Source organism: Odontomachus brunneus, unplaced genomic scaffold (assembly GCF_010583005.1).
Source record: "Odontomachus brunneus isolate Ranch 3 - 2012 unplaced genomic scaffold, Obru_v1 Obru_scaffold_001, whole genome shotgun sequence".
Lineage (NCBI taxonomy): Eukaryota > Metazoa > Arthropoda > Insecta > Hymenoptera > Formicidae > Odontomachus > Odontomachus brunneus.
The window spans coordinates 1651165-1678617 of record NW_022639451.1 but is presented as its reverse complement, the minus strand read 5'-3'; the positions used below and the strand labels follow the sequence as shown (position 1 = coordinate 1678617).

General features: G+C 40.1%; 1 protein-coding gene across 1 annotated transcript in view; it reads right to left on the bottom strand.

Annotated features, from left to right (window-relative positions):
• The window catches only part of LOC116845425, a 128336-nt gene extending 101473 nt beyond the window's left edge, over nt 1-26863 (bottom strand). Inside the window, exon 1 of the mRNA XM_032818125.1 lies at nt 23961-26863. Within this exon, the coding sequence (XP_032674016.1) occupies nt 23961-24363 (403 nt within the window). The 5' untranslated portion in view covers nt 24364-26863. The remainder of the gene's footprint in view (nt 1-23960) is intronic.
• Nucleotides 26864-27453: the final 590 nt, after the last annotated feature.

Below are 27453 nucleotides of genomic sequence, written 5' to 3'. Positions count from 1 at the left end.
AAGAGAGAGAGGAAGAGAGAGGGACCTGACGAGCCGGCGCACCCCCGTAAATATCGTGACACGCGCTCAAATTAATGGCCCGGTCTTACACGCCGGGGAAAGCGAACAAACTGGTATCCTCTCGATGCCACGGCACGTCGAGATCGAATCAAAACACGGTCGGCCGAGTCGCCCTTTCATTCCGAACGTTACACGAGCGATCGAGAGCCGCGAGAGTCGACAGTCTGTCGTTTAACCCTTTTCAAAAAAAGAGAAGGAGTTCAGTGTGAACTGCGTATCCAAACGTGTGCAAGATCACCGGATGTTTAAGGTGCTGCCGCGTCAGCTTTGTAAAAATTGCCACACACGCGGATATTAAGCGATTATGTAATTCGATACAAGCTAATTATCATGTATATGCATGAGTAGTTATTTTACATAATATTAGTTGCGCTATTACAATTTATTATGTAGTCTTGAGCCCTCACTCTCGCTGTCGGAAAAGAATCTCGCCGTAGAGCGAGAATACTCGGGGATTCATGAGCAAAAAAATGAAGAAGGCTCGGCCACGAAGGGTGGGCTAGCATATGCCCGTGGGAAAATCCCGGAACGAAATCTTTTAATTAAACGCGATTTGGGGGCGGGAGGTATCGTCACACGCGTTTCAGTCGCCCGAAGAAATTAGCCGACCCGTGGTTCTCCGTGGGTTCTAACAAATTGGAGAAGGTTGGGTCCGTGGCCTCGGGCGCGATTCGGGAGATTTTTGAAGCGTCGTGTAGCGCGCGGGAACGAGAAAGAATGGATTTTGCGTATGATGTGAAACGTAATTAGGATCCCAAGCTTTTTTGTAATAAAATCTATCCGAACACTAAAAAAACACACTTGAAAGTTTATTTGTTGGATATACAATTTATTTCACAGAAATAAACTTTACATCCTACAAAAAGATTTTTCAAATACCTTTTCTCGATATGAAAAAAATCAATATCTGTATGTTCATTGTAGAGAAAAATTTTTTTCAGAGGAATAAAATTTTATAATTTTTTTTAAGTAAATTTAAGTTAATATCAAAGTCAAAAATTTTCATACATTTTTTTTTAGTGTATCAGAGTCTCAATGCACTGAGAAAAAATATTTGAAAATTTACTTGTGAGGCACAAAGTTCGTTTTTATGAAATAAAACTTATTTTTCTATAAAATAAACTTTATATTTCACAAATATATTTTCAACCATTTTTTCTCAGTGTACAACAAAAATTGTAAGCAAGATTATATTTAAATTAAAGGAAAGATCTTTTATGAATATTTTTTTCATAAATGTTTTATTCACGTAAAATTATGAAAAGTACTACCGACACATTTATCTAAACTTGTGGTTGTAATTCTCTCTTTTTCTCTCTCTCCTCTCACTCATAGGAAGATATTTTTCGCAAATGTTTTTCTCGAAAACTAAAAGCTATTTTTCCACGCGCGAGTAAGTAACCGCGCCCAGATATTCAGCGTTACACCTGTAACAAAGTTGTCTGGAACAATATTGGCGCGAACGCGGAGTTTTCAAAGGCATTTTTCTTATTCCACTTCACAGCCTCGAATTATGGTCGGGGCGTTAAAAGCTTTTATTGGCCGAGAAGATGAGAGAGGGCGAGATCGTGGCTGCTTGATACGCGGAAGAGAGCGCCTCTTCGGTCTCCCGTTCTTTCTCTTTTTTTTTTTCTTTATTCCCACAAAGATGGAAAACAGTAGTGTCGCTGCGCAGAGCGTCTGAGAAAACAACCGGGTAAACTGAGCGAGAGGAAAAGGGCCGCGTATTCGGGACAAAAGGGCCCGAAATAGAGTGACCGAATTGCGTGGGAGCGAGGGGACACATAATAGCGAGAGCTGTTGGCGACGTCAGCGAGAGGATTAATTTTTCAACGACGGCGATCGTGAGGAAACGCGCTCAAAAATTTTCAGGAGGCAAACGCGCACGCTATTCACGATTTATATGACGTCACTGGATAACGCTGTTCACTACGCATGGAGCGGCGCTGCTCGTAAATCCACGCTCTTTACACCTATTCGTGCGCTAATGAGAAAGGGATGATGATTACAAGCGAGCCGTAAACGAAACGTCGTTTCTTAATCTTCGACAAATTGGACAAATCGGTCTTGACGGCTAGATACCTTCTTATTTTGGATAATTTCCACCTGCCTCCGTAATGCAGGCGATACAGACGCGACCTCCGTGTAACTTTGAATTATTACTAGACACGTCGAAGTCTCTTTAGCCGCCGCCATTTATTCTAATGCAAGCCCCTTTTTCTTCAAACTAAAAACTAATCAACAAATCTGATTATATTGAGCAATTTGAGTTTAATCTGACGCTTGTGACAAACTTGTGATAGATTTGCGGATATGCAGATTGTGCCACACTGAGAGGAAGTTAAGGTTGGGAAGTAACTCGTCACTTATAACGAAGTTATAACGAAGTTACAGTTATATTTTTTCGGTAACTGTAACTTAATTTACTTTAACTTGTAATTTTGTAACTAAAGTTACTTTTTTTCCACCTATAACTGTAACTTAACTTAGTTACTTATTCTTAGTAACTTGTAACTTTTTTAACAGTTACTTTAATAGTTACTTGGGAAACGTAAAATAAAATTAAAATTATATAGTAATATACATATATATATATAGTATATATTAATTTAATAAATTTATCAATGTATTTATGGAGCATATGATTAAATTCTTTTACCTCTACAAGACTATCATTAAATTTTTATTATATTAAGTACAGATTTGAAATTTGTTAAATAAATAGACTAATTAATGTGATAGATAATTAGTTATAAAATTTAATTCTTACATTTTAGTAAAGTTTAAAATGTAAAATTTTTGTATTTACAATAATAATTTACATTTATTTCAAGAAAATAACTTAAGAGTAACGACTCGTTATTTTGTGAGTAACTGTAACGAATTACTTTTCACAGCCAGTAACTTGTAACTGTAACCAGTTACTTTTAAAAAGTAATTTTCCCAACCCTGGAGAAAATTACAATTACTTTTGGCGTCAATTATATTTTAACTACAAAAATAATTAGAAGAATCATTATTATAATAAGTGTTATTAGAAAGATGATCCTTCTAATTATTTTTGTGGTTAAAATCACAAAAAAAATATAATTGATGTCGAAAGCAACTATAATTTTCTCTCAGTGCAGCTCGATTTGACGTAAAGACTTTCGTAAAGACGTAGAGCGGATTGTGATGAAAAAAGTCCAATTCCATTTTACAAAAACTGCAATAATGATTAAGATATTAACTGTACATTTTTTAATAATCACGTATAATATGGTAGGTTGGCTGTAATTGCAACATTTGTCATCGTGTGCTTGTACATTAGGTCAAACTGATCAATAAAATCCTCTACCATTTTGAAAATAACCACAAAATATTTTCATTATTAATTAAAGAAAATTGTTACACAATTTTTCACAATAATGCATCAATCTTCTTTGATTAATAACTAAAAATTTACGTGATTATATGCAAAATGGTAAAGGACTTTTTTATCCAGTTTGACCTGATGTACAAGTACACACGACTACTACACTATCTACTGCGGTTTATCTACCATATCGAGCGTCATCACTAACAAATCTACTTTAACTAATATCTGAATAATTTTAGTATTGCAAATATCGCAAAACTTATAGGACTTTTATGTTCACCTCAATCCGTTCTACGTTTCCACAAAAATTGTGGAGACATCTAGAACATCCTGTTTATAAACTTAAAGAAGAGAAAGTTGGTTCCACTCTATGTAGTAAGCAATCCAAATTTACATTTTAATATTCTGGATTGAAATGTTATTAAACTTATTAGAATCCACAGGATATATTTTGAAGTAAAAAAAACTTTCCCATTTCCCAAACAAATTTTCCCAATATTTTTTCTAGTCTCCAGTTTACATTAGGATTGCGCACGCATTGATTTTTCAAGTAATTTCTTTATACAGTAAAATTTTAAAAATATTTTATTTTATAGTATTTTATTCTATTGAATAAAATAGTTGATATAAAAGTGAATTTCCCTGTTTGATAAAAATATACCGACTAAAAAAAAATACAAGTTTATGTCAGTATTATTCCTATTTCGAATAAATGTAACACTTTTGATGAACTTATAATAAGTATGAGGATATATAAACTTGTGAAATATGTGACAAGTAACATCTACCTGAAGGCAACGTGTATATTTCAGTGTGCACAAATGTTCCGATATTTTTGACGAGAGATCGATCGACCGACAAACTGCAAAAATCGGTCAAGCAATGCGCAAAGAAAATACACGCGCACCTGTATGTATGTACATGTGTGGGTCGTCAAAGGAGAGACCGGCTTTGGACGAGCGCCGTGTCCGCCCCGTATTGAGTTGCCCCGGCGTACTTTGCGCGCGCGCGCGACTAATTTTTCAGCGGCTCGGTTTACAAAGCGTGCATAATGCAGGCTGCTCTCGCGGCCGCGCAATCAGCCGCCTACCGTCCAAGAGCACGAGCAACACGAGCGGGGGAAGCCGCCGCCGGTACGTTACGTGCAACACCTCGCTGTGCAACAACACAAACCGAGAGCCGCAACAACCGGCCGACTAATCCCCTAGAAATCACGGCCCCTCCGCGTGTGTATAAGCCCCACGTCGCCGCCGCCACTGGTGCCGGTGACAGATGACGTGCGTGCGCTAAAGTATGCACATTGTAAATCCTAATCGCCCGCCGTTCAACTAAGGCAGCGCGGCCGAGATTAAGGCACGACCACCGGCAAATTTACACCGCCGATAGGCGGTGGGGCTTAATCCCATCCACGCGAAGTCGAAGGTGCCCGCGCGAGAAGGGGATGCCCCACGATTGAACTTGGATTTGTACTCCGAGGTGAGCATTAGACGCGGGGATTATCGCCGACGAGTGATCATCCGCGGTGTTATTTGCCGCAACGCTCTAAGGCGTCGGGCTAATCGTGGAGATTCGATAAAGGATTACCGCGTTGCGCTACGCGGTGTATCCGGTTGCAACCAGATTTCTCTGTACTGTAAGCGAGTAACGTTGACTTTCGCAGAGAAAGAGACAGATGGGAAGGAAAATTTTGGCACCAATCGATTGTTATCAGGACCTTGAATAAGTTCTCGCTGTTTTCCAACATATGACGTTACCAGAACTGCGTGCGTGTAGTTTAAGATGGTAACATATCTATAAGGAAGTACTATAAGCAAGCTTGAAATTCAGTGTATGTCATTTCGCCGAAGTGTAAACAACTTTTTTTTTCATAGTGTTAAACATGTCGAGTTTCGTGTGAAAAAAAGAATATTTGCTGAAGAATTTGCTGAAGGAGAATTTTACTGCACTACTTTATTCAAAAAAAATCTGCAGCTGAAGCACACAGAATTTTTGTTGAGACTTACGGTGACCATGTTCTGTCGGAAACAACATGCAGAGATTGGTTTAGACTCTTCAAAAATAATGATTTTGATGTTGAAGATAAAGAACGCTCTGGCGCACCGAAAAAGTTTGAAGACGAAGAATTGGAGGCATTACTTCATGAAGACTCATGTCAGACACTAGCTGAACTTGCAGAATCATTAGGAGTTGATCACACAACAGTTTCGAAACGTTTGAAAATATTAGGAATGATTGAAAAGCAAGGACATTGGGTGCCGTACGAGTTGAAGCCGAGAGACGTCGAACGGCGTCTTTTCACGTGTGAACAGCTGCTTCAATGGCAGAAAAGGAAAGGTTTTTTGCATCGTATCGTGACTAGCGATGAAAAGTGGATACACTACGATAACTCTAAGCGTATAAGATCGTGGGGTAAGCCCGGCCATGCATCAACATCGTCGGCGAAGCCGAATATCCATGGTTCGAAGCTTCTGCTCTGCATTTGGTAGGATCAGCTGGATGTAGTTTATTATGAGCTGCTCAATCCGAACGAAACCATCACAGGAGATCGCTATCGACTACAATTGATGCGTTTGAGCCTAGCATTGAAGGAAAAACGGCCGCTATACGAGCAGAGACACGACAAAGTGATTTTGCAATATGACAACGCTTGGTCACATGTTGCACAACCGGTGAAAACCTACTTGGAAACGCTTAAATGGGAAGTCCTACCCCACCCGCCGTATTCACCAGACATTGCCCCTTCCGATTATCACTTATTCCGATCGATGGCACATGGCCTGGCTGAGCAGCACTTCCATTCTTATAAAGATGCCAAAAAATGGGTCGACTCTTGGATAGCCTCAAAAGACGTGTCGATTTTCTGACGTAGAATTCAAATGCTATCAGAAAAATTGGAAAAAGTAGTGGCTAGCGATGGACAATACTTTCAGTGACATGTATTTTACGACTTTTTTTTAAATAAAGCATTAATTTTTACGAAAAATCAGCGAGAACTTATTCAAGGTCCTAATAGATGCCGCTGGCGCGTAAAACGGCAATTTGCGAACGTTAATCGTTAGAGGAAAAATCGGCGAAGTACCACTGAAGAAAATAGTAACGTGGGACTGCTGCTTCTTCTTTGTTATTTTAATAAATAAAAATATAGTTAACATTGTTAATCACAGAGCGACATTTTTATATATGAGAATCCCCTTATACAGAAAATTTTTATAACAAAAATTGTATTATATAACTTACAACATATAAACGTGATATTTAATTCTGCAAAATTATACAATTTCGTAACTGATCGATATTCTGCAATAATTGACTATCCTTTTATTGCCTTATAGAAAATTTCTTGAGATCTAATTGAAATCCAGCTCGATTTCCCAAAATAATTTTTGGATAAAAATGTAATATTTCAAAGATACTAAGTGAAAAAAACCCAAAGTTTCCTCAATATTTATTCCATTAAAGTGTGTTTTATATCGAAAATAAAGGCTGTTGGAAGAAAATAAATTGACAAAATTTAAAGAATCTTTTGAGCACCTTGATACTCGAAAACTGTAGTCCTTACTTTCTAAATGGTTGAAAAAAAGAGCCGCATGAGTGCGTCGCGACCGAGTCTACTTCCAGATCGGTCCCGAAGTAGCTTTCACGAAATATGTCGAGAAATTCGTCATCGCCAGTGAGAAGCTCGGCACTTGGAATGGAAATTCAGGACGCGCGCTTCGACGAATACGCGATTTTCACAAGAGGCAGAGCGCGGATGATCTTCGAAAGTGGGTTTCCTCGCGCGGTTGGCGACGATACTCTCGACGACGTTCGCAAATCGTCGTCGATGTCGCGCGCGTCCGGACAAGTGAATCCGGATCGTAATATTTATGTTTCTCCGATTCGACACGCGGAGCGCGAGCGACGAAATGCGTTTTGCGTGCCCGCCCTGCACGAGGGATCGCTCGAGATTATTGGATTAGTAACGCGCCTTTAATCTCGCGCGAAATTCGCGCGACATCCACACGTCGAGAGTTCGCAAATCGAGAGGCGACAAATGACGCGTACCATTAAGGACCGCCGTTATAAATCGCAATTACCGATAAACGCGGATACCCCGGCAGCGGGACCGGTCCTAGACGCTTCGCCGTCGCAGATGAAATATGTTTGCGCTACCGCGCGTAAGGGAAGACAGAACGGGTTACACGCTGGGAAGAGAGACGGGGCAAGGAAAAAAGAGGTAGTTTTACACGCACACGCAGCGCGAGTCGGAATAGTCTTTTACGAGAAAAAGAAAAAATAACATTTGCCTGTCGCTTATAAATATTCATATAATATCTCTCGTTGATCCTATTAATGGCGCATTCGTTGACGCGCACTCTTGGAACTGACGTGTCCTCGGCAAAAGTTTCACACGAATTTCATGATCGCAGAATCGCTTGACATCGAACCATGTTGAGAACATTTGCGAATCGCGGGAAGAAACGTTGCTTTGCTCTGTGCACGATATGAAAAACTTAATGAAAAGTAATAAGAACCTTAAAAACCCTAAGTAGTATGGAATAATTTTGAAGCAAAACTCCCATGATTCTTAGAGAAATATATCCAAAAAATAGTATTTATTCATGGATACTAACATATTCATTTAAATTCAAACTTTTTTATTTAAATAAGATAAACAGTTGCTTTCATGAAAAGCTAAAGTTTTCTTAAGGTTTCAAGAGTATATTTTCTTATCTGAAACATTTTATACAAGAGCAAATATATATGTACCCATTAAAAAAATATTTATTTCCTTTTAGATATATTTCTTATTAGAAACATTTCATATATCTTTTCAATATGTAAAATATATTTTTAAATAAAATTTTTTATTTTATCCTTAGATATTCTTGGATTTTCAAGAAAATAATGGAATTATCTCTATTTCCTCTAGTCACCAGAACATAAACTCGGATAATGAGATTATTCTCTAAAGTATCCTGGTGATATTTCAATTACAAATATAGCACTGCAATCAATACAATCTTACTAAAAAAAAAATTATAGTAGAAAGTTAATAGTAACGACTGTTTCCACTATTGATGCAGTTTGCATAGACAGTGTTATTGCACGCAAATCGCATGGAAGCCACCAATTCCATTGTTACAAATGCAGGAAATTGGATTTGGCGCAACGTATAACGAATCTGTGTACTACAGATACTATAGATTTTGCAATGAGATTATACTTCCGCTAGTCCAAACCAATGAAAGCGAATAAAGCGAAGCAGTAAAGTGGGAAGTGTTTCCATTGAATATTCACCGATTATCGGTGAAATACTTCAATCAATCAGATTTTTATCGATTTACATTTCAAGAGAGTAAGAACCATGCAAACAACAATGAACAACTGAACACACTGAATAAATTACAAAAAGCTCCATCTCAATATTTCTAACAGTTCTCAAAATATAAGAGGAGAATCTATTTTTCTTGAGATCGGTCAAAAATAACGCCTTGTCTAAAGAAGCGTGAGGTCAGGCCGCGATTCTCGTTACGGGTTTCACGCCAGGCAGATCGCAGCAGTCGATTCGCTGGCAAAACATACGCCTAAACTAAATATGCTAAGGCAATTTAGGGTGGGCTGCTCGTGGAGATAAAGTGACACGTGGCACATGCTGTGCGTATTCTCGCGTCGCGATTAGACCGACGATAGGACCAACGCAGAACGTCTGTGTGAAACTCCGTGAAGAAATTGCGGTCGGAAATGAAATGTAGGAACTGATAGCTGAATATGAGTGCGATATTCAATCGAGGCGTTGCACTTCAATTGGGTAACAATGCTTATTTCAATCGTAGGGATTACATAAGCGAACGAACCGCGACGAGACGGTCACGGTACATGACGACGCACACAATGTGTCGGTCGTTTCCTTCTCTCTAAATTTTATTCAATAAAATACCCGGCATAAAAATTAGAATGACAGCTGAATTGCCCGCAGACGAATGAATTCTTCCACTCTGAATCGTCGAGTAAATGTTTTTATTCGAAATATAAATAAGAAAAGCTGATGAATACTAACCGGCAAGATAGCCTTACACAGACAAGAAACATTCGCAAAGTGTGTGTCTTCGATTTCGATAAAACTTAGCATATTTATAGAATAGCCAAAAATAAGAGACCCATATTTTTTTTATCGGCAATGACGCAGGTTTAAGGGGTGAAAATACCCCTTAAAGTTTCATGCTCTTTTTACTATCTCTGTAACTACTGGAAATAGAAAAAAACTTTAGACAAAAGTTATATGGTTTTTTATAAAAAATAAAATGGGCTAAAAAGCTTTTCTCTATCTTCAATAGTTATAGAAATAGCAAAAAGAACATGAAACTTTGAGAGTTTCACCCCCTAAACCTGAGCCATTGTCGATAAAAAAAATATGGGTTCTTTATTTTTGGCCATTCTATAAATATGCCAAGTTTCATCGAAATCGGAGACACACTTCGCAAATGTGCCTTGTGAGAGAAAAAATGATAGATCTGACTGAAATTATTACTTTTGGCCCCAACTCTATTTTTCGTAATAAACTAGTAATATAGTAACATATAAAATTATTGCCATTAAAATTATAATAGAATTTAATACCGTAAGAATAACCATATTCTTTGATTGTTTTTATACAGAAAAAAGTATATATATAGTAGTAACATATATATGATATTACTAATAACATTATCATTACTATTAACATTACAGCAGAATTTAATTTAAAAAATGGTTTTCTTTCATAATTTATAATAATTGTTTCTCTGTGTGATAGTTACAAATATCAAACTTTTTTCTCTCAGTGTGAAGGAAAGAAGTTTGGTATAAATAATAAAATATTGACTTTTTTCTGCAAAGTTAACATCGTATTAATTGCACAGATTTAAAATCTCCATACACCAAAAATACGTGCAATAATTTATTGGAGTATTGCTCAATATATGTGACGATAAAATATTTTTAAATTAACACCTCAAAGTTTCAGTTGGCGTAAATATTTACTTGCGAAATGGGAGTGTTTCCACTGAAAATCAACGAATATTCACTGATTGTCGGTGAAATGCTCCTCTTACTGATTTAACCAGAAGCATCTTTACCGATTCACCTTAAGAGAATATATAACGACATGTAGCTATCGTACACAGATTCTTGCTGCCGCAACTAATTTCTTTATCCGTACAATTAGATCTGCAGCATTTCATAACCGCATGTACAGTCGGTCGCAAACCGATCTGCATACTTTTTACCAAAGGAAATTGCGACGGTTCAAGTTTTACCAGAGTTGACTATTGATGCGAAGTAAAACACAAAAAACAAAAAATAAGATTCACTCTGATCGACCAACTATTCACGGTCTTGCGACTTTGAATGGCAGTGTGTCCGTTTCGAGTGAACGTTCACTCCTTCCAATTCGACCTCGCTCGACAAAAAAAAAAATCCGCAGGTTCCAGACCCACTATCGACTTGACACTCTTTCTCTCAACGAGATTAGCGTCACGGAATTAGCGCGGTGTACGGCAATTGGAGTTTCATCACGCGAGACGACAGTCTCGCTGGATAAAAATAATCGCGAAATGATCGGCGCGCTGAATCGGGGACGAAGATGGATTCCCGAGCTTGAGCTTCGATCTCGCCGCTTCGTATTCGTTTGCATAATCACCGGAGGCGGTCCACGTTGTTTTACGTTGGCGCCGCGCAAATTGCTATCTCATTATTTGCGCTAAATTAGAACGTCAATCCGCGTGGCGATTTTTGCCGGTCTCATACCCCTGTTTAGGCGCGATATCGCCTCGTTTTTATCTAATCTCATCTGTGCGCGCACGTGCACGAGCTGTAAGCGTAGTTCATCGCGTATAGATCATATCGGGCGTCGCCGTTGAATTATTAATGACTGGAATTATGGTCGATAACTGTGTGACGCACTCTTCGACACGGCTAATTATAACCGCCGGTTATTGTTGGCCGCGTGTATATATTCAATAATAAATTAGCCTGCAAAACCATCAGATGCTGTCTAATCGCGCTGAACACACATACATACAAATGTGCACGTACACAAGCGTACTGTCTCGTAATTTGTGCTAAATTCGAACGTCGGTCCGTGCAACCAGCTCTTATTCGTCGCAACTCCACTTAGGAACAGAAAAATCCTCAGCCAGTTTTCTATTTCTAATCTGATCTACGAGCTCGGTGTCTTTCTCTTTCTTTTCACTTCTAAATATACATGCCGTATGTATATATCGTAGTCGCCACAGTGAATTATTAATGACAGAAATGTGCTAAAATTATGGCTGATAACTATTGCGTGTCCGATCATAATAATTCCCCGCCGTGGCGTCTCTTAAAAATGCCTCGCCATTGACTAGAAATTATCGCGCGACGAGTTAATGAAGCATGACTTATCGATCTTGTGTTTTCCCACTTTCCATTTATTGTCCGATCGAGCTCCGCGACAAAATAGATATCGCACAGCGAACATAAGAAACTTATCAAGAAGCAACGTATTCCATATAACAAATGATTAAAAATGCGTCTCGAAAAAATGATTGCTCAAACAAAGTATAGGCGCAATTGTGTCATCAGAGCTGAGATCGTTTGTTACGTTCATGAATGACGAAACGCGACACGATATTGTACACACACAGAAATATATCATTCTACTAGAAATGTGCAAACTATTCGAATTCGAATCGAATCAAGTGAAATTTGATTCGAATTTGAGTCCCTATGATTCAAATCTGAATAATTAGAAAATTTTGAATCAAAAAGATTCAAATACGAATCGCGTACATTAGCATTAACGAAGTACTACTAAAGACATCCACCTTACGGGAATTAAATGACTTGAAAAGTTTGCTATACATTAAGATTTTCATCAAAAATATTAAAAGAAGATAATGGCTTCTAGAAAACTCTTACCGATAACTATCAAATTGATATGTGTCATTGCGCAGCTTTCAAGGCTGGAACTGTTCTATAGGATGATTCTATACACGTTTACCGACTATATATTATATATCTCTTACCTTAAAATCAATTGATATTACATGATTAATGTTATCTCTCTCATACTGAAGTCTATTTTCATATTGAATTCAATTATTATGTTAATTAAAAATTCTTTCAACGATTCGATTCAATTCAGGTGAAATTTCATTGATTCGATTCGATTTGAATTCGAAATTAAAATCTGAGATTCAATTCGATTCGATATAAAAAATCTTTGGTTCGCACATCTCTACATTTTACTGTTAAGAAATACGATTGTTTACTTTCTATCATAGTTGTCTTCAACAGGGAATATTTTCTTAATAAAAATCTTAAAATGTACTCATCGCAAATTTGAAAAAAAATTTGAGCACATTTTAGGTAATCATAAAAAAGGACTTATTCTCTTTACAAGAATACATTGAAAAAAATGGTTGATCTAACTAGAATTATAGTTATTTTTAATTCTAACCATATTTTCTGCTGTAAAATAATAGTAGTAACATATATACAAAATTATTATCACTAACATTATTATATGTAGTATTTGTATTATATGTAGAATTGTATTATATGTAGAATTTAATAAAAAAATTATTTCCTTGGTCATAATTTATAATAATTATTTCTCTATGTGATTATACCACAAGTAGCAAATATTTTTTCTTAGTATAACACTTTGTCGAAGAAAAAGTTGATTGGACTATAAAAAACAAACGAAAAATTTTGGTTTTAATTTCATATTCTTAATTGAAATGTTAAACTTACTAGGATACAATTTTTTTTAATACATTTATTAAATTTATTATTTTGAATAAATTTAATGCTTATAATAAATTTTAAATTTGCGGATATATAGCGTGAATCAATAACTATTACCACCTTGAATATCTTTGAACAAAGATGATTTCTCAAGATCTTCGAAGCTACTCCTCCCGAGAAAAAAGCATAACCACCATAAGAAATTCTTCTTCTAAATAGAATAGAATAGCTTCGAGAATCTGACGATCACCTTTGTCTTGCTTCGAAGATGTTCAAAGTGACAATAGTAATTAACTCCTGCTGATGAAGTATCTGAAACATTTGTTCAAATGCGGTATCTATTTCTTCGCGTGTGGAAATCATGAGCAAGTAAGTCTATGATTTCGCGGAACGACGTCTCACGCACGAGATGAGATCACGCTGAGATGAATTTCACGCACGACGGAAATTAATGAAACACAAGAACGAGCATGTCGATTTCACAGTCGCGTCCACAGCTGGTGGCAATTTGAAGAAGCGCGAGTAATTCACGCCTATCGTTACACTTCCGTGAGTCCGTGACTGCACGGCTCGTCTCCTCGCCGGCTCGAGATACCATCGATCGTGAGGATCGTGATCGTGATCGTGATCGTGAGGCTCATTTCATACTCGCCGGTCGGCGCGCGTGGGCGCTGATAATTACCGTTTCGAAATCGAGCGCGGCGTATCGTTGTGTGTCGACTCGTAACAATAGTCGCCTAGGTTCAATCGGAGATCCATTATCGACTTTCTTTCGGATAGGCCGTATGTACAAGGAAAAATTAATAGGTTGCTCGCCTCCTTGGATGCCGCGCGAGAGCGCGGATGAACTTGCATCGAATCCTATTATAGCGCGCGCGAGATTCCGTGCGTATCGATAGTGCTGCTCCACGTATTCCTGTTTATTCGCCCACAATGTCTGTCTTTCGCGCCGACGTTAATCCGATTTGAGAAGAATATAATACACAGCATATAATATACATTAACATTTATCTATTATTATTATTAATGAGACATAAATTATTCAGCAGATAAATTATTCACAGATTGCGTCAAACACAATCAATGCAATTCATTGCATTGAGATGCAAGTATGTGCGGTATTCCTAATTATAATTGCATAGGGAAACGAATGATTGAGGTCAAGAAAACCTGTGCGGTAGTAAATTTTGCTAGTGGTGTTATTTATCATAATTTTAGCATATTGCTATTATTATGTTTTTATTAAAGCGACAAAAAATACAGTTGCCACCGAAAATGACTATAATTTGTAGTGAGATTCATATAATTTTTTTTTCTGTACGTATAAAGTTTCCCATAATTTTCAACTTTATGCAGTATAAACTGAGAGAAGAATGTGGTTAATCTGACTGATATCATAGTTGTTTTGGTCCCAATCATATTTTTTGGCAATTCTAATATATAAAAATGATAATAATAACATGTATATAAGGTTATTATCACTAACATTATCAAGCAAAACTTTTAATAAAAAATTTCAAAATTTCTTGACTATAATTTATAGTAATTATTTCTGTGTGATGTGTGATTATACTTACTAAATACCAAACATTCTTTTCTCACAGTGTAAGTAAAACAGAGTATAAGTAGAACTAAAAACTATCTAAAAGTCACTCTAATAATAACTGCGTCCTCAGCAGAGAAAGCTGCTTTGCAACTGCTGTAAAATTCGTGAATGTGACTTGTGTGTGCTCTGGATCTTGGCTCTGAATCTAAGAGCACATATACCAAATCAGATTCACGGATTTTACAACCGTTGCAAAGCTGCTTTCTCTGCTCAACGCAGACGATGTTATGGCCGACTTGCACGTGCTCATATTAGCGTGAAATATCTAAACTACACGTGATTTTGCCGTGACATCTCTTTTGCATATTCGACTTCGACCGAATAAGTTCTCCCGCCAGGTAACTTTTAATTCATCTATCCTTTTTTGCGAGAGGGTGATGGGAAGGAAGGAAAAGGAGGAGAAGTCCTCGAAATCGGGCACACCTGGGCAGTTATGTGACTGGGCGTGCCTGTGTTGGCGCAGACTGGCAAGACGCGTGGGCCGACACCGTATTATGCTGATCCCCTGAGAGAGGCGACTCGCGGGGCCTGAATCGCGGGCCTCAGGACCCGCGTTCGCGCTCGCTCGCTCGCTCGCTCGCGGAGAAAACACCGAACGGTGTCCTGCCACATCGGGAACAGGCGTCAAGTGAGACGCGGCCATACGCGAACGTGGGCGACCGCGTGGCAGAACGTGGACGAGGGCCAGGTGCAGCATTGCCAACCGCGGCTGCTATAATTACGGCATACGGCACCGCGAGTGACCACGGTGACGACGCAGTTCTTCGCAAATAGAAAGCGCTTTCATCGAAAGTTCAACCTAAGCGCGGCTGAAGCTTCATGATATTTTTTAACCAAAAGGCAAAATATCATATATATTTCTGCAAATCTATGTATGTACAGTATACATAGAGAAAAAAATACTTGAAAACTTATCTGTGGGATATCAAGTTCACTTCACGGAAATAAAGTTTATTTCGCAGAAACGATCTTTATATATTCCACAAATAAATTTAAAAGTATATTATTTTATGTTTATCGATTGGCAATGCCATTGAGAAAAAAATACTTGAAAATTTATTTATGGGATATCAAGTTTATTCTTCACAAAATAAAATTTATTTCGCAGAAATGAACTTTATATTCCGCAAGTAAATTTTCAAGTATTTTTTCTCAGTGTATTGATTGGCAATGGCGCAATCGCCAATTGACAAAATATAATAACGACAGCGCTTTTGCCAAAAATTAAAACACGTGAGTGAAGCTTAATGATACTCTTGAATCAAGCTGCAAGCAAAATATTATATTTTTATTGTTATATTTTTTCAAATTTATGTACTTCGAGTATATATCGAGGAAAAAATACTTGAAAATTTATTTACTGGACACAAAGTTTATTTTGCAGGGATAAGCTTTATATCCGATAAATAAGTTTTCACATATTTTCTTCTCATTATATTGATTGACAATATCGCAGTTGCCAATTAGCGAAGCACAATGATAATGAAAGCGCTTTTGTCGAAAATTGAAGCTAGAACACGACTGAAGTTTAATGCTACTTTTAAATCAAGTTGCAGGCGAAATATATTTCTGAAAAAATTTGTGTTATGTACGTCGAATATATTCTGATTCCGGGGCGCAAGAGCCAACCCTGGCGAAATGCAATGATAGCAGCAGCTCCGGGCTATCGCCAGAAGTATGCTATCTCGCGGAAATAAAAAGAGAACACTGCGACTTAATCAGGAGCGACGCAGTACTTATCTCGCGATACGTAACGCGCGGTGCTTCTACGAAAATTACGTACCGGGAAGAGGAGATAGCGGAGTTGAAAAAAGCACGCTCGAAGGAGGTGTATCATAATTCCACCCACAGGCGAAATTTGCGCGCCAGCCGAACGGCATAAATCGTCGTCACGATAATGGCCGCATCGTGATAATAAAACGACTTCGCGGGAGTTAACGGGAGAATCCGACGATTCCAGAAAATCGACGTGCAATGAACGAACGATGTCGTGATTAACGCGGCGCCGTGTAGTCGCGATCGTCCAAGTAAACGATAAGATTGGCGCAGAAGGAAGAGGGAGAGGTGGGCAGCACCTTCGAAGATGTTGCGTACGAGGGAGTTAACAGTACATCAATCTCGACACCCTTCCTTATATACCAACACGAATGTCCACCGCAAAGTGTTTTCATCCTCGAGGATGGTGACACGCAATAAGTCCATTCTACGCGGAAAGATTACATATATTATTATTCCTTTTCATACGCATGGAAAGAATTTTGCAGCAAAAATTACTTTACACTGAAAAATTCATTTAGTTGGGTTAATCAAAATTTGGTTAAAATAGGGTCGAACAAATGTTCCGGTTGTGAGGGCCAAAATTTCGTTCTTTCCACCGAAGATTTGATTCCCTAAAACTAAATCTGTTTCATTTTCGTTTAAAAAAATCAAACCTTTGGTTCAAAGTACCAAATATTGTTTCTCACAATCAAATCATTTGTTCCACCTTATTTTAACCAAATTTTGGTTAACTCAACTAAATGAGTTTTTCAATGTAGGGCTTTGTAAACGAGAGGATCTGCATTATCGCTATATTCTGCAGTAATTCACTATCCTTTTATTTCATACACACAAAAAATAATCTCAGTTAGTGCAAGCGAATAGGAACCAAGTGAAAATTAGGTGATCAGAAGCGATATCTCTGTTTTGAAAACTAATATTTCTGTTATCGCAACCGAAAATATTCGTTTGAACATTTAGCGATATTAGAACTCGGTTCGAGCAACTGAGAACAATTAACTATACAGAAGCCTCATAAAGGAATTTTTCTGTTCCTACAGCCGAGTTTTCGTCTGATCCCTGAGCAACCGAAAATTCAGTTGCACCAACAGAATTGTTTTTTCCGTGTATGTGCTATATTATATTATAAGAATTAAATATATTTTACAAACTTATATTTTAGGAATTGAAATGTACTATTTAAACGTTTATTACGTTTTTAGCGAAATTCGCTATGTTTCTCAGCAAAATAGATCTTACTGACAGTTTATTATCCTACTGACAGATATAGCAAAATTTGAAAAAATTTATATGAAAAAGAACTACATATATAATATTATCTCTGTATATAAATTGTTTACAATTTTACTACGCAATGTACTTTTTTCAGTACACTGAAAAAAAATATTTGAAAATTTATTTGTGAGATACAAAGTTTACTCACAAAAATGAACTTTGTGTTTTACAGAAATAAATTTTTTGGCGAAAATAAACATCCCACAAATAAATATTCAAGTATGGTATGGGCGTGTATTGCCGCGTAGCTGGGAATCACGTCAGATCGCGGAAGACATAATCGGCGCCCGGCGCGGCCGCGCGACCGTAAGTGGCGATTTTCTCTCAGCGGCACCCACCACCCTTTCATTATTGCAAACGGACACTTCCGTGTCCTCTGATTGACGCCTGGTCGCGCCGGACGTACTAAACTCCTCGTTAGCTCGGATCGGGCCCCGCGGGCATCGTCGGAAAAACTTCTAATTATACACGACGGCTTTCGTCAAAAGATCCGGCGACACTTTACAACGCAACGCGACGCAACCGACCGACCGATCGATCGATCGACTTGCAAATGACGGTGAAAAGGAACGGGTGTCGGTGGAAAAGCGACGGCGATAGCCTTGTCGGCTCGCCCGGCACACATTGTGAGTTATTGAGATTAAACGATTAGCCGCGGGGGCCCGACGGGGACGACTTTTATTCATCAACGTCGTCGTATCGCATCGTTGACATCGTCGCGCTACACGTTCGACCGTAAACCGATCCTTCGGACAAAAAAAGGAGAGGAGCCGAGCAGCCAGAAAAAGAGAAGGGAGAGAGAGAAAGAGAGGGAGGGAGAGGGGCCGCACTTAATCTCCACTTATTAAATAAATCATAGTGCCTATTATACTTTGGGAGCCGCGATGTGCCCCGAGAAGAGCCAGTCTTATAATTCCTACATTAATTTCTTTAATAGTCCACGAAACAATCCCGGCGACCGTCGGGGTACATCACGTCGGATCGGTATCATTTGCCCCGGGGGAGGAATTAAACGCCGCCCGGGTCGTAAAGGAGCGTAAGTTATAGTCGTAATTTATTTATAATGCGCGTCGCTTTATTTAGCGCGATTAACGCGATGAAAAGGGGTATGTACGTGAGGCCCCGGCGTGCGTGCGTGTCTGCCCGCGTGCGTGAGGCGATGCGGTTTGATTTAATAATCCTCGGGGTTAAACGCGCCGCGATGAATCAAATTTTCGCCGCGGAGTGCCGCGTTCTTTCTTTCGGGGAGCGGCGCGCGACTTGCAATCGCGCGAAATCATTCAAGATCACGACCAGATGTGACGTCGGAGCCTGTTCTCCATTCCCGCGATTTTGGTTTTACGCGAATTCCGCGAATTTAAACTCCAAGAATCAATGGAGAATTTCAAGATACAATCACTGCGCACGGAGAAAATATTGCAGTGAAATTCACAAGATTTTTGTAAATTCATGGATAGAATTATTACTAAAATTATTATATATTCGTTTAAAAATGTAATATGCCAAAATTAATATAATTATTACATATTTCTTCAGAAATGCGTGTTTAACTCTTTACTACAAATTATTCCAATATTATTACTCTTTATTACATATTATTTCAATTACTTGAATGTCTTTTATATCGTACATTTGACAGAGAGATCGTAAGTTTTATTATTTCTATAGTAATTTTGGTATAGCCTAACTTTTCAATGAAAAAAAATATAATTTCAACGTAAATTTTATTACAATATTTCCTTCTTTACTTTAATATCACAATTGGTTATATATTGCCGTTCTTGATGCTAAAACTTGGAAAAATTCTGACAAAAAATTATTTAATGCTTAATTGCATCAATATTCAACATTTCATTTATTCTTAATTTTTAATTTCAATAAAAGGTTACAAATTATATAACTTACTCAGATGAAACATATGCGACAAGCAAATAATAAGAACATAATAAAACATTAAATAAATAATAAAATTAACAAGTAAATGAATATCTAGCCTTCGTTATTAACAATTTTATTTATTTATTTTCGTTTACTGGGTTTGGGAGAATTTGGCTAGAGAGAATTGAATATTCTAATTTACTTGAAAGCGTAATTAATAAAAGATTCGCTTTCATGGACTGTCTTTCAGTTGGCTCGATATTTCTTATTGTATGATACAAGTATATTTAACGAATAATCAAAAACTCATGAAGTTATAATTGTTTATAAAATAAAAATGACATTTTTGTATACCGGCCACAAAATAGATTCAAAATTTCGACTCGGGATTATTTTCGGCGAGTTAGAAACGCTAAAAACGTAATTATTCTATGCGATAAATAATTTCACACACCTTAAAATCTATGGCGTATCGACGTCCTGCGTCTTGCCGCGATCCTTTCATCCTGTTCCTGGCTGCCACGTAATACCGGGGACACTCATTGACACTGATACTCGCGCGGACACGATTCGATCGGAGAAGTGTGCATTAACTAACACGACATTAACGCCGACGACAGTCCGATACGATTAAATTCCCAATGACCGACGTAATATCTCGATCAGCCGACAGGAATTGTAAAAATAATGCGTCGATATACACGTGCTCCGCGTCGCGGGTGTGCGTCGCGCTCGTCGGCTCAGTACGTAATGACTCGTAGGTCGCGGAAGAGTACGCGACGCGCGAGACTACCAAAACAAAGAGCAAGGGGAGCGAAAATATGCTCCAAAACAATGACAAACCGTCTTCGCCCGTTAATCATATTCGGTGGCCGAGAAATCGCGACAATGTTCCAGGTAACAATTCCGCAACCTGGAGGCGCGCGCGAATGATTATAAATATCAAATTATCACGTAGGCCACACGAGGCCAGAAGTAACAACTCAATCAGATTAATATCTCTAGTTGTCGTGGCCGAGACAGCGAGTAGGGGGAAACTAACATGTTGGCATGAGAGATGAGAGTTTCTTTGTCTGTAAAGCATTATTCTATTTCTGTTGCTTTATGAAATAAAAGCATTGTCATAACCTACCCTCGTATAAAACTAGTTCTAGTGGTCTTTTCTACAATGGTTGTGTGCACGATATGTATTGGGGATATTTCTCTTTATTAATTCATTGTCCATTAATTAACTATATAATATTCATTAGTTAACGTCGCATTTCCGGTCAATTTTCATATGACCCTATTCGATGATTGGCCACGATAATAACCAGGAATTGACTCCAGGACAGCATACTGTTGAATTTACGAGCAAAATACAGATATACCACAGAGATTATTTAACATTAAACTATTCTTAAATGAATCTTTCTTTCAGCCTCAATAAAAGGGTGATGAGCAATTACTTCTATCATCAAAACAGAATTAAACACAAAACAGAATTATTAATATACATAACTAATTATATAACTATATATATATACATATATATATATATATATATAGTTATATATTTAACTAATATATATAATAAATATATATATATATATATATATATATATATATATATATATATAACTGATTAGTAATTAATTCGCTCAATTGATAAAATTATTTGTGATTTTATATATGACGACTGATTAATTATTGATTCGCCGATTATCTTAGTAAAACAAAATTTTAATCGATTAATGATTAACGCTATATCATGGAAAAATAGTGTTGTACCTCGAGATTTTGCATTATTAGTTCTCTAATTCGACAGCATTAGTAGGGTTAATATAAAATCAAAATTTTGATCAACAAATCAATCATCAAAATTAATTAATCGTTATATATAAAACCACCAAAAATTTCATTGATTGATGAAATTAATTATTAATAAAATTTTGATGTGATTGATTTTGTATATTAATTAATAATTAATTCTAAGTATTTGTGATTTTATACATATAAATTAATTTCAATAGTTGAATTATCGATTATTTAGTATTATCGATTATTTTAGTAAAAGAACATTGGAATCGAATAATGCCCAACATTATATCAAAGAAATATAGTATTGTATCTCGAGAGATTTTTATTGGTCCTTTAAATTCGACGAAATTGATAGAATTAATATGAAGCCAAAACTTTGATGAAAACTTTCGATAATTCCCTCAGTATTCTCGACAATTAAATCTCGAGAACACTCCCCAAGAGTTTCTGGTTCTCAGGCCTTTGCCGAGAGACAATGGTCCGGTGGACCTTGAATGCTAACCGACTGACGTGTTTCATCCACCTACGTGCCGACAACGCACCGCGTGTCAACACGCTCACGCATGACTCTCGCGAGAGAATACCGCGCACAATGCGCGAAAAAGGAGAAGAATCATCGCGGATATGAATTCTCCCCTTTACCTCTAAATTATGCGAAGTGCGGAATAACAAAATAGAAATCTGAATAATAAGTCCCCGTGCTGGCGAATGACAAAACGCGCGAGCCGGGGTGAACCATCCACGCTTTTACGAGACTGTTCTTACCTCAAGAGATCCAAATCCCACCCGAGTGGCGTCCATTCGACGAAAAGTCAAGTTTTGTCGTGTATTTGCGTTCGCGGGGCTCAAGATCGCGCATTCTCGTCCCACGATTCCCACGGTTGCTCACTGCTGAGCCGCGAAAATCAGAGACCAACGAAAGAAGTTGACAGGCCATACGCCAATACTTCCGGTGTGCCTGCGTTAAACAGCGGCGCAAATACCCGGGAACGAGAAGCCAGAGGAACGAGAAGCGGAACGGGTGTTCCGTTGCGAAAGTAACGGCGATCACTTACGACGAGATCTATTAAACCTAAACCGACGGCCGACCACTGCGCCTTCAGCTGCGCCGACCTCCACGTCGGCTACACGTACGTTCACGCTGGACGTAGCCCGACTTATCCAATTAACGGAGCGCGTTTTAGCGCGGCATCTCGTTAAAGCCATAGACACGTAGAATAGACTGTGAACTACCGCAGGAGGGATGAAGTCAGTATTATGAGAGAAGACAACACAGAAATGCTTTCCTTGTCTAATTGCTTAGTTGAAGGAGAGAACGAAGGAAGAGGAGCTATCAGTTGGTCTCCCCTCTTTCTCTCGCTATATTTCACATTTTGTTTCTTTTACATTATCCTTTTCTGTAATAGTGGGTGACAGAAAAAGCATCTAACTCAGCATATCTTTGTCCTGCATTTTTGGCTTCAGCCACTTTATACATAGAAAAAATTTTTAGTTTTTTAAAAATTTAGGTTTGCAAGTCTATAGATTGCTGTACAAGTTGGACTGTTATAACTAAACAGATTTGCTGGTGCAGCAAAGATATTAGATTTAGAAGCAATTATCGAATGGCTCAAGCCCATTCTTTATATTTCATATTATTTTAGTTCCTGCAACAAATCTTTTCGTATTTCGAGCTAATTTGTGAAACAAAAGTATTTCTTCATACATGAAGAAATACTTTTGTTCTCTTTACGTAGAAGTGCACCTCTATTAAGTCTGATTGCGCACGACCGTAATAAGAATTATGCGTTACAATTTAAGTTTGCCTTTTTATATCAATAACTGTATATATTTATGATATAATGCATTGATATAAAGTATATATCTTTACGTGAATATATTTATACACTTAATAACTTAATATTTTTACTTAATAACTTAATATTTTCTTATTCTACTTGAATGGGGTAACAGAGGGTCAAAGAGTAAACATCCGAGACACTTTATTGAGCACTTTTGCTCTAGCTAACTTCTATTACCGGAGCAACTGATAATTTAGTAGCTAAATTTTAACTACATTGAAATCCGGTAAATGTACCAAATTTCTTTTAATATAACAGCAAAATGATTAGTTGCGTACCAAACTATATCTTCCATTAGTTGTAGTATAGAATCATCTTTGCTAACAAATCTGCCGTGTTATAACATCAACTTTACCAGGTACAATCGCAAATCTTATATAGCTCTGCGACTTACTCTAACATAGCAAACTGGTTGTCGGTATGTTACGGTTATAGATTTGCTAGACTAGAGCGCGAGGTGTTCACTTGTGACAGTTGTGAAATATTCTTTTTCCGCGCATAAAGGTGCAGTCTATTTTATAACTATAAGTGTATAAGTTAGAACGCATACCATGAGCGCACGTATGCACGCGCGCGCACGTGAAAGTGAAGGAAAAACGGCCGCGACACTCACCTCTGACGGCGGCGTTGAGCCTGTCGAGGTTGGCGAGCGTGAGCGGCACCGGGCCGAAGTGCATGACGACTTTGCCGGCGCCGCGGCGCGCCATGAAGATGCCGGTGTAGCCGCGGCGCACGTACTGGCCGCAGGTGTCGTTCACGGTGAGATCGACGGTGGCGTTGAGCGCGCCCTTGATCGCCCTCTTGACGCGCGCGTGCAGCAGTTGGCCGTGGCGCAGCTCCTTGATCTTCCCCGTGAAGATGTAGTCCGACTGGCGCACCTTGCCCAGGAACGTCGTGTCGTTCCTGATCGCCGCCGTCAAGTTTGCCCGACACTCCAGCAGCTCCCTGGTCGATAGGCTCGCCAACGACAAGCCGGCCCAGAGGACCATCAAGCTGATCACCGTGTGACTAGGCATCTTGAGCTCGGAGCCGTGGACTCCACCTCTGCTTCTTCTTCTTCTCTTCTTCCTCGTTCTCTTCAAAGTCACATCGGTCTCTTGATCTCCGACGTAACTCGCAGACGCGGTCTGCGTCGTGGATTTTGACTTCCTTTTCTCTCTGTGTTTCCTCTCTTCCTCGTGTGATAATAATTCTTATGTTCCCTTTCCAGACACTGTTGGACACTCACGAACACCACGCGATAAAGTGCTACACTACACACCGGTGTCGACAGGGCAGTTCGCACTATTTGTCATTTGCATCTGGACGTTAATCGAACGTACATACTCGACCGCGATGCGTCGTCATTAATCACTGGCTCCAGGGAAGAGAGTCCAGGAGCCTCACTCGCCCCGCCGACTCGTGTGATTCTACAATCCACTCGAGAAGAAGCCGCTACATCGGCCCTAGACACAAGTGGCCACTCGATCTACGCCGGGGCTCGTCTGATTAATTCCTCGCCGCGAGTCGAGGGCATATCTCGAAGGCTTCCTATCGCCGCGACAACCTCCTTCTCGGAGAAGGCGGATAAGAAGGTGGCCGCGCGGCGTTGATCGGAAAGTAGCCAGGATCAATCGCCGGCCGCGAGTCCAAGAGCCGCGTTACCTCCGGGCGACTCCTGCTCCCGACAACGGCAACAACAACGTCCCCGATAAAGACGCAGGCACACCGGCGTTAATCAGAAGCGGGCACTCGGCCGTCCTGTGCTGCGTTCGCTCGTGATTAATTCCCGGCTCCAAATCGAGGACGGGTCCCACGGTGGTGGAGCCACGGCGGGCCGACGGCTGGCCTCCCGCGGTAAGTCCTCTAAATGGAAACGAGTCCGATCGCGAAGCAACAGGTTGGCGCCGTGTGTCGACCCACGCTCGCCGATTTCCAATCCCGCGTGCCTGCCACGCTCGCCCGCTCTCGCGAGCGGAAAAGAGAGGAAGAGAGAGAGCAAGCACGACGTCGCGTTGTGTCGCCGATGCACGGCAGCCGATCGATCGGCGGATCGATAAACTGCCGGGTCCACCTTCGCGTGGCCGTCCTCACGGCGGACGGCGTTTTATCGTCCCCCTGATGAGACCAGATGCCGAACGCGATCGAGATCGTCGGCGAAACGCACGCTTCGGCCGTCAACAGGTTCCGATCGAATCCGTCGCGGCGACGCGCGCAGATCGAACGCGAATTCCCTCGTTTAGTCGAGCTCTCGCGCTGCTCGTTCCGATCAAATCACCAGCTATCGACGACCTGGCTCGCTCCCGCCACCGATTGCGGCCGTTTACGGCCTAGCGAATACGCTCGCGCGCGAAACTTCGCGCTGAAGAACTCGTCGTTGGTGAGATGTTCTGTTTTACTCTTTTTTTTTTATTTCTTCTCTCCTCCGAGACTTCGTATCTTGGTATCCTCCGATACGATAATGAGGAAAACTCCTGCACTCCCGTTACGTTCGCGAAATTATCACGTCGGATTTTCACTGCACTTAGAGAACAACGAATGATCAACCTCGCCAAAAATAATTGTTGCTTTTGACGCCAACTATATCCTCTTGCTGCTCCAACCAAAAGTGATAGCAGCAATATACATGTGAAGTTTATTACTATTATCACTAACACTACGGTAACATCTACTGCAAAAATAGTTCTCCTGGTCAGGATTCCTTCATCACACAAGTGCCTTCGATTACAAGTGCCAAACACTGCTCTTCTTAGTGTGGTGAGAAGAGTGATGGGCCACCACGAAAGTTCGCGACTCGCGCACAGGGTGCGGATAACGTAACGCGTAATGACACACTGGGAGGATGCGCGAACACCACCTCAGCCAGCCATCTATCTCGACGACAATTCATCCGCGAGTTTCCGGCAGGTGAATTTTTAGCGGGCAGTTTGTCAGTTTTACGAACGGGTGTGCGAGATCGCGCGGCGTTTCGTAATGCAGAAGAGATTGCAAAAGCCGACGTCTCGAGCGCTCATTAGGTTATTCCGCGCTACTGGTGAGCGTTAACTGCACATGCGTCTTTTCGCAAGACCCAATTAGTCTGGAATTATTCGCGACTCTATGACAGAGGAAACGCACTTCCTTCTGCTCCCTTTTTACTTAATTCAGAGTGACACACGGCTCGACAATCCGCGTTTGAAAATCGGAGCACGATTCAACTGTGACGAAGCAGCGTGCTTTTACGTCACTGGAACGCCTGTGAGCTTTCCCAACCGGGGAATTCACCGATGGCCCGTCGCACCGGCAGAGAAAGCGTCGTCGACGACACTCGTCGTTGACAGACGTCCGATACACCTTGACTCGACTGACGGAGAGACACGCGACACGCAACGCATGCGACACGATCACAACCCGCGCGATCGAGCGGCCGCTGCCAAAAGGGCACTGTCAGCGCGAGAGGAAGTTGACGGCGGGATCCGCTGTCGGTCGGATGCCTGCCACCGCGGATCCGCGCGAGAGTGAGAGAGCAGTGGTCGAGGTGGTGGTTGGTCGCGTGGAGGCACGCGCTGGACTGAGGAGGGCTAAGTGTGGATGCTGCAACTACAACGTGTAGGCGTAAGTCGCCTTAGAGAACGCGGGACCGAGAGGGAGAGAGAGATGAGGAGAGGGCGCGCGGATGTGTGGGTGCGTGGCCGCGTGCGTGCGTGATGCGTGCGTGCGTGTAGCCCGCGACGACGGAGGTACACACGCGACACGGCCGTACGCGCACGTGTGCGTGCGCCCGGAGTGAGCGAGACGGAGGGGAGAGAAATCTTAGCCGAGAATGGCAGTGAGCGAAGGTGCACGCGCGCACGCATGCACGCACGCACGCACGCACGCACGCAGGTAAGCACGCGAGAGTAACCGCGGCACGTTCCCCGCGCTGAACGCTCGCACGCGCCACACGCGCGGAAAAATGCGTAAGAGACATGTGCGGGCTCACCGATAGGCAGATTCGCGGATTCACTTGGGGAAACTCACGTGGGGCAGTTGGACTTCACGATGCATTCTCTCGATGTTTAAATTAATGGGACTCGAAATGCAATATACGTACACTAAGAGAAAAAAATATCTAAAATGATAGTTTCAGATATTTTATATTAATATAA